Raw genomic sequence first — 14,762 nt, 5'->3', positions numbered from 1 at the left:
TAAATCAAACAACTGCCACTTGCGGAAAATGAATGAAATGACCGAAAAATACACTGGTAAGATAGCCAAAATCAGAAACACATGACTCATTAATCTCAAAATCCCTTGACAGTCTCCAAAGACCCAAATCATCAACTTCTGCCCAAGTTCCTTAGCAAACAGCCCGTACCAAGTCGAGATAGATACCTGGACAATTCAAAATAATGTATCCAAAAATGTATATGAATCTGATGTGGAAACAAAGTTACACTTGCAAGCATTGTACTGGTGTGGTACTCTAAGCCTCCTGAAAACCAAAAATATTTTTGCTAGCATTAAGGTTTAGCATCAGTAGTTTCATTACATGATCCTTGCGGAAAATGACAAAAAAAATCCACTGGCCAAGTTAAGTCAGTGGCTGGCTGGCAGTTTGAGAGGCCTGTCAGTTATTTTTCTATATCGGTGCACAATGCCACTTAAGCCAGACATAATTTTGTACTCAAGTAAAATTCAAACCAAATTTCCTTAGTATATTTTTAAAATACCTATTAATTACAAGATAAACATTAAATATTAGGCTTAATGAAAGGGAAACAAAGGTTAGTTTCTTAGTTTGCCCACTTAGTGACAATTTTATTTTGCAACTTAGCATGTCAAATCCTTATCTATTCCTAGCAACACACTTCAAAACTTAATGAGAGCGTTTTTTTTAAAAACCGCAACTTCCGAAAGATCCACTCTAGCCCCAAGGTGTCAATTTTAATCCATAAACTTACATCTCAAGTGTCGGGGAAATAAATCTGTTGTTTCATGAGAAGTAACAGATGGGGTCAAGTCATCAGCGGAAGACTGTGTTTCTTCATCGTCACCTGAAAGTAGGTCCTTTGCTATTTCCTCCTATTTGGTTCAGATAAAAAGGAATTTCATTTACCAGTCAATCATATTGAACACCTAGATGAAAAATTTCATGAAATCTTCATCCATCAACATAATAAGATGGGTGTTACTAAACTTACCTTATCAAGAGTCATGTCAGGTAACTCATCAGCGAGCTCACTTGGCGAACTCCCTGGATTTTCATTTTCTATCACTGGAGGTTCACACCCATAAAGCGCCAGCAAATCATCAAGTGGCATGTTGCTCTCCTGTTGAGCACAAAGAGTTGCACTCTATAAAATCTTAACCATGCTGGCATTTTCACTTAATCATTTTTAATATATCTGATATACACATAACTTGCTTAAGCAACAGCCCTCAGACCTCCAACCTCTATTACTGAGAAAGACAAAAATAGCAACAGCATGAGAATTCTATTAACTAAAAAAAGTTTCTCTCCAAGTCTCATACAATTCTGACTTGACCAGAATTTACAATTTCTTATTCCTTGCCAGGTTAAAATTCCAAAAACTCATCCCCAAAAACATTACTAGGGAATTAAATACAGACTTAGCAATCTCCCAAATTCAAATAATAATAATTTTTAAAAAGTTGATGTTCATAAGAATCCCAAGCCAAGTAAGTAGAGCTTATTGGACAAATTTGATTGCTAGAGGGAGAAACTCCATCCACAAAGAAAGAGAAAACCTATATTTCTATACCACTCATGGGCAAAGGAACATGTTAGTATGTTATCATGGTACACAAAAAGTAAACTTAAAGGAAGAGTGCAAGCCAAGATGTCATTATCTGGAGAAGGAAGAGAGGATCAAGTCTAAGGAGTAATGGAAGGAGGAGGGAGAGAGAGTGTGAACACTCGCAGGAAGTGGCCCACTAAGAAGTAATCATAGCCTGTAATGGGGTAATGCAGATATCACACAGCACTAAGTCTCGTAAACTGGGCAAACCAAATTTGCAAGGATAAATTGGTGGAAAAGATCTTGAAATGCATTGTTTTTTTTCTGAAGAAACAACATACCATGAAACCAAATCCAAGACTGGGACATTTTAGATCATGGATTGTGCAAGAGACGGTCAACTAATAGCCTCATAATAAAGGATCATCTGGGGAAGATTGATCATAAGGAGAGTATTTCATAATATTGAAAGTGACGCAGTAAAGTCTGAAACTATGGTCTTGAATTTTAAACTGTCAAACACAGAAGGGTGGATTGACAGATGTACATTGGAATATTTGCTAAAAATATGGTTGTAGATAAACAGTGACAAACATTAAAGCAGGCAACTCATTCAACAAATATACATGTTCTTGAAGAATAAAACCTCCACTGGTAAAAAGGCACAGCCTTACTGCATGGGAGTCAACAATACTATTGCATTACCATTAGACAACAATACTGCAAACAGCAGTGACAAGTTGAAGATTTAAAGGATTTTAAGCACTGGTAAAAGGTCTCGAGTATTGGAACTTAAGTGAAGCTATCATGGAAATTAATGAAACTAATCTTAAAAAAACAAACACCCAGGCTTGACAGCTTACACTTGGGGCTAGAAGAGGAAATGGGTGCATTGGGGGATGCATTGGGAAGGCTCCAGTAGATATGACAGTAACTGAATAACATGCCAACAGTTGCTACGTAGAGAGAGCAAAAACAAACAAACAAACAAAAGCCAATACGCTTGATATTTACAGAACATGCTAGCATTTACTATTAAGGATATGGAACAGGCATTTGATAAATGTGACAATATATGCTTTTAAAAGCAAGTTATTCTGTCCTGTTTCTTTTGATGATAGGTGTTGTAAATCTAGTGCTGAGGTTACTGCTCCATGAAAAGCACAGTAAATAGCTTTGGGTTCTTTTAAAATTAGTCATAAGAAGCATGAGTGGGTGGATTCAGGTTCACACAGACCGAGGATTTGAGTTTTTGCTTTAAGTTGTTGCAGTTGGGATTTTGGAGTGAAGCTGCTAGATGCAGCGCTTTCTCTGCTGCTAAATTCATGATTAGTATTCGTTCTCCTGGATTGAAAGAGATAGCAAGTGAGGGAGTCTGTTTTGCTGAATTTACCAAGGTTGTGTATATGGGACACTATTAGATCTGTTGACCAGTAGTTAAATAAAATATTATTTTGTTAATTATTTCAACAGAGTTTAACTTACGTCAATTCGTCTTTTTTGTTTGAATGTTAATTGTGGTCTAAGAATAAAAAAGTGTGTTTTGCTTGAAGCCTAGTTTGGCCAAGCGAACCATATCTAGAATGCAGTATCTACCATTTGCCATTAAATCAGACAACAGTTAGAGTCTAGCCAGTTTGGTTTGGTCTGGTCTGGTCTGTAATGTGAATCATAATAGAGTGGATGGACAGCCAATAGAGTCATGAAGCGGGTTGTGTTCTGCAAATTTCAAAATTTTTGAAGATCTAACGAGCACGATTGATGGAAGAAAAGGGGAGATAATCAATATTTGCAGGAAGTTGTAAAACAGGGTTCAGATTTACAGAATACTAAGTAATGTTATTATCTGGATTGCTTCGTGGTCAGTTAACAGTAGGTATAAATGAGGAATTATTTAAGATGGACAGGTGTAAAACATTTGGAGCAGCTGCTTAAAATCTATATTCATGATTTAGAGATGGAATGAATGTGGTATACCTCGGTTTGCTATTGATAATACAGGAGCTAGGTGGTTAAGAGAGCTAAGCTGTGAAGATGCTACAAAGAAGCTCCAAATTGATATAGACCAGTTAAGTAATTAGGCAAGAACCTAGCAAATGAACATTAATGTGCACTAGAGCAAAATTCTCAACTCAATCCTAATGTTTAAATTTTTGCTCTTCCAAAGTGAAAGAAACGCTGGTATTCAGAGGAACTGCATCACCTTGTACAAAAATCAGAAAGTTAACATACAGCTACAGCGAGCAATTCATCAAGAACACAGTACTTCAACGTTTATCAAGAAAGGATTGGAGTGCAAGGATAAGGAAGTCTTGGTGCAACTATGCAGGGCTCTGAGGAGGTTACGGCTACAATGCTGTGCACAATTTTGGTCTTTACCGGAGGACGGATGCAAGTGCCTGAGCAATGATGGTTCATTAGATCGATTCCTGGGTTGACAGCTTGTCTCATTTAAAAATATTAAGCAGAATGGGCCAATATTCTCTGGAGGCGAGAAGGAAAGTGAGTTAATTGAACCGTACTCATTCTGACAAGGTGGATGATGTAACACTACTTCCCTCAGCTGAAACACTGAAAACTAGGATACTCGGTTTCAAAAGGGAATAAAGAGCTGTCATTTTTCAACAGATCTTTACACATTGACTTGAGCATTCATAGCCTCTGAACCTATTCATGACATTTTTTTTCCCCACAAGGGAACATATCAAAGGGTGGTTGTAGATAAGAGTTTCAGCAGCGAACAGATAAAAGCTAATTGATGTCACAATTGAAAAAAAGTCTTCAGTGATGGAGTGGCTGTGGAGTAGGAAGCTAAGCCTAGAACTGAAAAAGCACATAAAGACTCCACACTAATAGACACTATCTGAAATAGGAGTTTTAAAAACCTTCAATTTCAAATGCATACAGCATTATTTACATGATGCTATACTAACTGAGCAACTCCAGCTGCAATTTCTCTCACTGAAGATCACAGCATTGCAGGTTCCTAAGATGCCAAGCTCAATGAGCTTATTCTTTTTTTCCTCCTCAAAGTAGTACCTGGTCCCTAACTTGACCTAACTCCATGCTGGTACAACTGACAAATGAAAATCATAGACAAACAACTGTAAAGCTAAAACATACTAGTTCAAGTGTTGGCACATTCATTGACTCCATCAGTAAAGGAACTTAGAAAAGTACAGCACAGTACAGGCCCTTCGGCCCATGATGTTGTGCCATGGATTAATCCTAATCCAAAAATTAAATAACCTAACCTACATTCCCAATTCACTGCTGTCCATGTGCATGCCCAGCAGTCGCTTAAGTGTCACTAATGACTCTGCTTCCACGAATACCACTGGCAAAGTATGCCATGTGCTTACAACTCTCTGGGTGAAGAACCTCCCTCTGACATCTCCTCTATATCTTCCTCCGAACACCTTAAAACTACGACCCCTCGTGGCAGTCAATCCTGCCCTGGGGAAAAGTCTCTGGCTATCAACTCTACTTCTGGCATATTTCTTGCTTCACTTGTCATAACTGCAACTTTTGCCTAGAAACCAGTCTAAAATTTGAACTTGAAAGGATCATCATTCTTGAACAATTATTTTCTGCTGGACACCAACAGCGTAAGCTTGCCTTTCCGCCCCAAATTGCTCATAATTCTCAGTACTTTGCTTCACCAAAAGGTACAGCCTAAAGGTGCCCTCTGAACTGAGCTGCCGAACATTACTTAGCTATCAACAGGTTTTACATGTATCTTGTCAAGGGTAACTGATCTCTAATTTTACCTCTCCTCAAGGAGCACTTATTCTCAAACCTGCACAGTAAAGGCCCATATGCTCTAGAAAGATATCTCAATGCTAAATCTTAGTATAAAAACAATTCTGTATCAAATACTCTCTGAACTTTTAGAAACAAACCGACTGACAAAGTTCAACAAAGAGGAGCTAGCTCATGTCTCCGAATCATGCTCACAGCATTTTCTCTTTTACTCGAAGGATATCAAATTTATGAGCCTCGCATGAAGGCATCAATGTGAAGAGTACGACAATGTTTTTTTAATAACCTCATTTGATGTTACCCAGAAGATCAATAGCTGTTTTGTGCATACTATGGGCTCCCTAATCACAGAGAACACTCCCACAACCTTACAAAGTTTTACTTTAAATTTGCAAGATTACTGATCAACTTTATAACATTCAACTGCACTGTTTCAACAGCAGCAGAAATTGCTGGAGAAACCTAGCAGGTCTATCAGCATTTGTGAGGAAGATGCAGAGTTAACTGGAACTATTCTGGAGAAGGGGCACTGGACTCAACATTAACTCTGTTTCCCTCATCAAATATTTTGCGAGACCAGAGTTGCTCCAGCAGTTTCTCTTGTTCCAGATTTCCAACATCTGCAGTTTGTCTTATGTTACCGTTTCGACAGTTTGACTTTAACCTTAATTACTATTAAGAAAAAAAAACTTTAGATACCCTCTCCAAATCTTCAATTTCAGATGTGAAATTCTTCCCTCCCTCTAACATTTCCTCCTCTTCAAGTGTTCGCTCATCATCATACTCATGCACTAGCATTTCTGCTGTAGGGTCGAAATCATGATCCTCAGAAGACAATGAGCCAACTATAAAAGTAAAAACAAATCAAATGAGCATCCTAAATCTTTGATATATGTTCAGCTGTGTGTTCTCAGTAATTGAATCATATCAAAAAATAGGTATCATGTTAACATGGTGGCAACCAAATTGAATTGCATTTAGATGGTACTTAACGTCAGTCACTTAATTTGAATGCAAAGGGCTTTTTTTGGCATTAAAAATGGTGCATGAAAAGTGTCCCACACAAATTTCGATACAAATAGATTTATTTTATAAAATGGCATTGTGCAAAAGGTAAAAGGAAGTGGATAAGAGACCAAGATAGGAAAAAACTGATGTTTAGATATGCAAAAAAAATTATATTCAAATAAATGACGAAACCAAAATTAACACAATTAGGAGCAAGTAAGAGATTTAACACGAAAACAAGCACGAGAAAGAAAGGAGAGGACTAAGGAATGAAAAATTGCGAGAAAAATAACGAGTCATTGAGTTTAAGTCAAGGGTTTCCATCACACAGTGCATGCATGTGGGCCAAATGGCCCCCTTATGTACCAAATCATGCCATGATTCTAACATCATTCAACTTAAGTAAAATGCAAAATTCATACGGTCTTCATTCAGGCAATGGGAGTCCAGCACCAGGCTGCAGAAGAGTCAATACCTTGCCCCCTTTTTGCCAGCCCAATGCATTGCTCATGAACCAAATCTGTTGAAATTGTCACTCAATCCCAACAGTCATTCACGGATGAGTCGGATAACAGCCTTGAATACTACCAATATCACAAACACATAGGTCATTCAAATGGAGTGCACCAAAGGTTTAAGAGTATATGCACACCTTAAAGCTTGACATGGAACCTTGTGTTGACTGATGGCAAGCTAAGTGTGAGAAATCTAAGATAATAAAGTGTGAAACTGGATGGACTCAGCAGGCCAAGCAGCATCTCAGGAGCACAAAAGCTGACGTTTCGGGCCTAGACCCTTCATCAGAGAGCCTCTGATGCTCTCTGAAGAAGGGTCCAGGCCCGAAACGTCAGCTTTTGTGCTCCTGAGATGCTGCTTGGCCTGCTGTGTTCATCCAGCTTCACACTTTGTTATCTTGGATTCTCCAGCATCTGCAGTTCCCATTATATCTGTGAGAAATCTAAGGTCATTCCTAAAATTATTTTCCTGACAATTTTAGGTGATAACTTAAGCGAGTTTCCTACAGATACCTTCCTAGTGCTCACGAAAAAGTTTCAATTCCAGAAGTTGAAATGCACTGCCATGATCATGCAGGGCAACCGAGAGGTGCAGATTCACAGTTGGTCATTACAGATTTTCCAACGTGCAAGAGAATCGGAGACATTTTGACAGCACTGGTGTAGTACTTCCTCTGGTTGTCATTCAACTATCCTACATCTTTATGCAGTCAGTCTTCAATGGGTCTCATAACTTAGGCATAGCTGAATAAAATAATCTAGCTGCCTACATATGTCTTAAGCATTTACTGTTTTAGATCAAGGTGTATAATCCAGTAAATTTTGCATTACTTCACAGAGCCCCTCCAATTTCTGTCTTCCTGGCACAGGGGACGGTAGGTGTATGAAGCTAGGTTTAATGACTTGGGACATGATCTTTCTGTTGGATTCAGTGGCACTTTGGCCATTCTGCATATACATGTTTTTTGTACTAAGATACGTAATCAAAATTTAGGGTGGCACAGTGGCTATGGTTAGCACTGCTGCCTCATGGCATCAAGGGCCCGGATTCGATTCCGCCCTCAAATGACTGAGCAAATGCCACACAGACTCTGCGTGTCTGTGGGTTTCCTCTGGATACTCTGGTTTCCTCCCACAATCCAAAAATATGCATGTTAGGTGGATTGGCTGTGCTAAATTGCCTATTGTTTCCAGGGGTGTACAGGCTAGGTGGTGCAGAAATGCAGTGATTTGGGGTTGGGGGATCTGGGTGGGATGCTCTTCAGAGGATCAGTGTGAACTTGATAGGTTGAATGATCTGCTTTCACACTGTAGGGATTCTATGATTACTCAATAGAAAGGTATACAGAATTAAGCTCAGAATTAGCTTTCCCCACCGAAAGAACTCCCTAAAGTTTCTTCATTGCTGTACAACCAAATGCATGAAAGGCAGACTGCAGAAAAATTAAAAGGGAAGACTAAAAGATGATTTAAAATTATGATCCCAGCTTATAATATTACTGGGCAAATCAGGTCCTAGGCTGAAGCCTGCATTTGGTACCTCAGTTGGGTGGGGGTTTTTTTGGTTTTAGCAAGGCAGCCTGTCACTAAAACATACATGCAATGCTGTCGATTCAACTTTAATATTAAAACAGAAGTTTATTTTACAAAGATGACAAAACAGAACAATGGATTATTTACATATAATACAATTTAAGACTTTGAAACACACAGCAAGACACCATCCAACTAATCCCAGAAAAACTCATTTGCAATGCTCATGCTGGAGAGAATTCCATTTTCTTTAACAAAAGCAGCTTAATCCTGAAGCTTCAGTTCTTCATTTCGAGAAACTTTGTGCAGTCTTCATGCAACCAAGCCCTGATTTTCTCAACATCAAATAATCTCTAACTGAATGGTTCTGGTCTCTAACTTGTAAGTTAAGATCCCCACACGGAAGTAATCCAATTCATTCAAGTAGCAAATAACATCGCTTTCTCAGAAACAGTGGTGTATATATTGACCTTGACCAAGATGCCTGCAAACTGCTCAGAACTGAAACTAAAAGACCCCTGCCCTGGCAAATAGCATTTTCCTTCAGCATCCCTCTGAAAATTCCAGAATCTTCTATCTCAAAGCCTAATGCACTGTGCAATTTACTTTAAGCACTAGTAAATTCTCTCAATGTAAATAAATCCCCAGTAGCCACACGCGCGCGCGCGCACACACACACACACACACACACACACACTTAAAAAAATCACCATGGCTACAGAAATACCTAGAAGATAATAATTAAAGAGTGTTTTTAGAGACACAAAAACCCCATGTGCCACTAGCTCAAAATTCAAAATCCAAAATAAATATTAAAATATGTAACCCATATTTTATCTCCCTACACAGTGAAAATTTGTCAAAGAATCATTTTAATTACTTATCAAAGATTATTTCAACACTGTCTGGCCCACCAATAGTTGTAATATTTTGTCATTAAACAACATACACAGCAACCTTATTTTACATAAGGTCATGGGCACAACATCACAATGCTCTTGATAAAGCTTCCACTGTACCATTTACTTTTCCAGAAACATGGCCAATTTTCAAACTTGACGACAGAAGAATTAAGCAAATGTTCAGCTTTTTGCCACTTGTTTTTCTCAGAATATCAAAGGCTGATGTCCATACAAGTAAAAGTTTCTTCTACTTCAGAGATCCGTGCACAAGGGAAACAGAACAACAGGGAACGTACCTCATCATCTAACTGCGAAACAGATCTCACAACTTCGTTTCTGTCAATCAAGAGTCTTCATAACTCATCTCAATAAATTTCCGCAATAATTTTACATCTAACCTTTTAAGTATCTCTATGGTTGCCAGACTTTTAGAGGATCAAATGTTGAACTTTCAATACATGAATGGCTTCTCAGCTTGGAGTTACCAAAACCAGGTGGTTTCCAGTACAGGTTTCAAATTTTCAAAGGCACTTTGACATTTTTTAACGTTGATCACACCATGTTAGAGAGCAATCACAAGACTCAACGGCTCCTTTTCCACTTTAGAATATCCTTGATAACATTTTACTTATAATATTCACTTCAGAATATGCTTGCCACCATTTTCTTGGTGAATTAATTGGCAGACTGATCATTTCCAATCTCATCACCAACAGTCCCCTAATAGCTGCTTGGAGGGTCCACACACACCCATCTGTTCCAGCATTGACTTCTGGCTTCACAATCTTTTGCTGTGCACGAATCAGAGGTCCACTCAAAAAAATGATTACGGGGAACACAATTTGTCATCTTGCAGCGGAACAAATCAGTTTGAACAGCATCTCAATTAGGCTCTGCCAAAATTACACATTTGTTAGCACAGCTTTCAAGTTTTCACAGACACATCGCCACTTGTGTCCATTCAAATTCCTGACTTCCTTCAACAAGTTTGTTAAAAGTACATTAACAGTGAAATTTGGAACAAACTGTCATAGAATAAATCATGCCATCATGTAAAATTCCACATTATGTTTTAGGCACAGCAAAATCCAAAATAGTCCTCGGGCTTCTCTCGGTACCATTTGCTCTTGTCCCACAGTTGACCAAAATAAGGCACCTCTGCCTTGCCAAACTCACATTTAACATACTTATAATCAAATTGGCCTTTCGTAGCAAATCAAACAGTTTGGTTAAGTGGTGTAAATGTTCTTTCCAGATCTGGCCAAAATCAACTAAACTGTTATAAGCAACAGTCATACAGTCTTAAAATTCAGTGACTTTACTGGTTAACTGTGATTGTCTTTGCTGCATTTCTCCAAACAAGTGGCGTGCCTTTGCATCAATAAAATCCAATTGCTGTTTCAAGAAGTTGATCTTTCCTGCACTTGGTCAATTAGCGGAACTCGCTAATATCCTTTTAGCAAGACCACTTACAAAACAAATTGCACTCGTCCAACGCATTCAATGCAACCCTCCACTCTTGGCATTGCAGATGAGTCTGTCTTCCTCATCATGCTCTTTTTGTAATAAGAGAATCTTTATGACCCATTCAGTTTCAACACCATCATGATAGTTACTATAGCTTAGTTCAACAACGTCATTATTGATCACAAACTTAATCTTATCCTTCACTTGACCGAACCTCTCCAGACTGAGTCTGTAAGCATGTTATTTTACAGGTAACTGACCCCCAAACTAACATGAACAGTCCAACGTTTTTGCTGGCCCATTTCTACAAACTGGTTTACAGTCCTGTAATAATCTTCATAAGTCAGCTCAATCAATCTTCTGGAAGATAAAATTTCTAACTGTTTAAGCAACTACGTGTTTGCCAGTCTGATTATGGTGGATCAACTTTAGAATTTTCTATTTTTGATTGCTTCTCCAATTGTTCTGCTATTTCTGTTTCACTTCTGATTTCTTTTACTCCTCTAAGTACATTTTTCTCCTCACTATCATCTGTCACAATATCTTTTCAACTTATTCAATGTTACATTCGTCGATTCTCTCTCCTGTGTGGAATATTCATCGCGTAGTTAACATCATGAAATTTCTTTCTGATTTGACAATATCCGGTGAACCTTGCTTTTAATGGCTGCCCAGAGGCAGGTAACAACACTAATACACATCTGCACAGAGGGTCCACACATGTCAATCAACAAGTGCCCAGCACTGACATCTGTCTTCATAATTTGCTGCCTTACATAGACTGTCGAGTCCACTCAGAAAAAGAATTATAGGCAACGTAACTTGTCATCTTGCTGTGGAACAAGCCAGTTTGAATAGCCTCTCAATTAGGCTCTGCCAAAACTGAGCATTTGTTAGCACAGTTGGACCCAAGCTTTCAGTTGCCTGCCACTACAACACATCACCTTGTTCTCTAGACAACAACTCTGTCTCAGGCTTGCTGCAATGCTCGCTGGAAGAATAGCACTTCATTTTCTGCTTGGGAAGTCTACAGCCTTCTGTGTTCAATGTCATGTTCAGCAAATTTTAGGAGAAGGTGCCTGAAGCCCAATGTCCTTACCCCAACACCAGGCCTTGTTATCTCACGGTCCGCTGTTACACACACTGAATAGCTTCTAATGCGATTACTAGTGGCTACCATTCTCCTCGGCTGATCACATCCAACTCTCTTTCTTTGTCCTTGGGCTCAACCTCCACCTATTGCTTACTCCTTACCGCTTTCCATCACTCTATGGTGTGCATAAAAAACAACTTTGTCCTCGTAACCATCAGTTCTGAGGAAGGGTCACTGAACCCTGTTATGGACCAGTCCAGACCCCTTCAAAATATCTTATGAATTAGCCGAGACCCTAACTTTTTCTTATTTTAAAGGCAAATGTAAAGTGCCTGTTCCAAGCGCAATGTGAATGGTAAACTGCTTGACATTAAGCAAAACACAATTCATTTAAACACTCTGGTTAAATACAAACAACGAAAGAAAGTTAGAAAATAAATTAACCCTACTGGAAAATTTAACAGAATAATAGACACATCAACTGTCACGAATTTGCTGTTCCAAAATACCAACATGCCATAAATGCATCCATTGGCAAAAATACAAATTCAGACACAGATTCTCACATGCAATTCTCCAATTCCCAGGAAGAAAAGAAACAGCAAGAGAAAATTCAGAGAATAGCAGCCAGGAAAAATTCACTGAAGCTCTCAACTCGAGGCCCCACTAGCTTCTGAAGCTACTGAAAAAACCAACATCCAGAAATCCTAATCTGACAGAGATGGCCACACACATTCAGGCTTTTTAAATAAAATAAATCCAAGGCCTCCCAAGCTGTTTACTCAAGTGATTTTAACCAGTCAGCTCAGAGCTTCTTGTTCAATCCCTCTCAACAGCAAAATAACCTCAAAGCTACAGCATCTTCATAACCCCAAACACCAACTCTCCACGAATGCTGCCAGGCCTGCTCAGTCTTTCCAGCATTTTCTGTTTTTGTAACACTAATACACAGCGTCTTCCATTGAAAAAAATTTACTTCAGCCGTTTTGTGTGCTCGTCTTTGTGTTGAGCATCTTTCAAATGTTGTTCAGCTAACTCACATGACCCAAAGAAGCTTCTCTCAAACTTGACACACAGTTGGAATCACTGAACTTCGGTTTATCAACTTTTCTAATCAGTTTTAAGAGCTCCTCTTAATTTATATCCATATATTACTTCAAAAATACTAAATCCAATGTTCCTGATTGCAAACAGTAATGAAAGAATGTGTCATCCCAATCATGAGGGCATTTTGACAATAAGCTTTAATTGTGGTCTTCAAATTTTGATGCCATCTTTCTCATGCACCTTACAATTGCACATGATGAGCAGAAGGTACATACTATTTTATTTGCAAACTATTCATTTTTGCTTTGAATATTTCTGACATAAAATTTGAGGAGACTTTATGTGACTGCATTTCTTTGGGTAATCTATGTCTTTGTTTAAAAAAACAACACATTTTTTAACAAAGTGTGGAGCTGGATGAACACAGCAGGCCAAGCGGCACCTTAGGAGCACAAAAGCTGAAGTTTCGGGCCTAGACCCTTCCCGAAACGTCGGCTTTTGTGCTCCTAAGATGTTGCTTGACCTGCTGTGTTCATCCAGCTCCACACTTTGTTATCTTGGATTCTCCAGCATCTGCAGTTCCCGTTATCACTAATTTTTTTAATCACTAATTTTACATTTATATTTTTTCAGACTGTTTCAGGAAATATTGTAGAAACACCCATAACCATTAAAAGAAACTAGTTCCCTTTCCAGATTTTAGGAGGCCAACACAATCTATTGAGACCTTGTTAAATGTTTCTTCAAAATCTAGTATTGGAATTAAAACTGTAAGGTTTAATTAAGAACAAAAATAGAAGTTTCTGGAAAAGCTTAGCAGGTTTGGCAGCATCTGTGAAGAAAAAATAAATCAGAGTTACCGTTTCGGGTCCAGTTAATTGACAGTTGGTTTGTTCCACTACCTGGCGTGTCACGACTGACATCCAGTCTTTGATGTAAAAACTGCATATTTATTTCAAATCTAGAATTAAGAATCTAACGATGATGATAAATCCATTGTCGACTATCAGGGAAAACCCGTCTGGTTTACTAATGTCCTTTAGGGAAGGATAACTGCCATCCTTACCTGGTCCAGCCTACATGTGACTCCAGACCCACAGCAACGTGGCTGACTCTCAACTGTCCTGTGGCCAATTAGGAATAGGCAATAAATGCTTTCTGGCCAGCAATGCTCTCATCCCATGAATGCATTTAAAAAAAAACTTGAATCCTGATTAATATGATAGCTGGTATTTCCCTTACACTTAAATAACCTGTCATTTGGAATTGTGCAAGCCAACGGTAATATTCAGTTGCAATACTCAATAGAACCACCATGTGATGGATTACACTCTGTTCCTCATCCAATGATATTTGAAGAGATCTCCATTTTCTCATCAGTACTTAGTAGTTTTAAAATAATATCAGTGAAGTCTGTTTCCAATTCAGTTTCTGAGCAAGCACTGGATGAAACATTTTCAATCGCAAATCCATTTGTTGTAATTCTATTAAAGATGACAGTCAAAAATTCCAAGTTTTATTCTTGTCAACTTCATCCTTTTCAGCTAAATTTTGAAAATGATTCCTGTTCACCGCATTTCTAAGCCATCTACCTGTGTGAACAAATCCTTTTCTTGTCAGCACCTCAATGGTCCCAAGATTTAGTTACAAGGCCAGAATTTGGTTTCTTTTACCTCAACTGGTTGCTCCACCACACTTGGTCAATCTGATATTCTTGAACTTGCCAGGTCATTTTTTTCACGGGAATTTGCTTCATTACTCCTACTTCAAGCTCTTAATTTACAAAGTCATTCTATAGTCCAACTCTAAAATCTCCATGTATGTCTTAAATTATATTTTTTAAACTTTCCTAAGCCCCTCTGGAAGACAAATAGGATCATCA

At 38.4% G+C, this 14,762-nt stretch overlaps 1 protein-coding gene across 5 annotated transcripts in view; it reads right to left on the bottom strand.

The window, feature by feature from the left end:
* The window catches only part of mier3b (mesoderm induction early response 1, family member 3 b), a 75,623-nt gene that overhangs the window by 45,096 nt on the left and 15,765 nt on the right, over nt 1-14,762 (bottom strand). For all 5 annotated transcript variants that reach the window (XM_048533644.2, XM_048533620.2, XM_048533626.2 and 2 more), the window contains 3 exons: nt 6,015-6,160; nt 996-1,124; nt 756-876 (listed from right to left, as the gene is read on the bottom strand). In XM_048533644.2, the coding sequence (XP_048389601.1) occupies nt 756-876; nt 996-1,124; nt 6,015-6,113 (349 nt within the window). In that variant the 5' untranslated portion in view covers nt 6,114-6,160. The remainder of the gene's footprint in view (nt 1-755; nt 877-995; nt 1,125-6,014; nt 6,161-14,762) is intronic.

Source organism: Stegostoma tigrinum, chromosome 1 (genome assembly GCF_030684315.1).
Source record: "Stegostoma tigrinum isolate sSteTig4 chromosome 1, sSteTig4.hap1, whole genome shotgun sequence".
NCBI classification, from domain to species: domain Eukaryota; kingdom Metazoa; phylum Chordata; class Chondrichthyes; order Orectolobiformes; family Stegostomatidae; genus Stegostoma; species Stegostoma tigrinum.
This window is presented reverse-complemented; position numbering and strand designations above follow the sequence as displayed.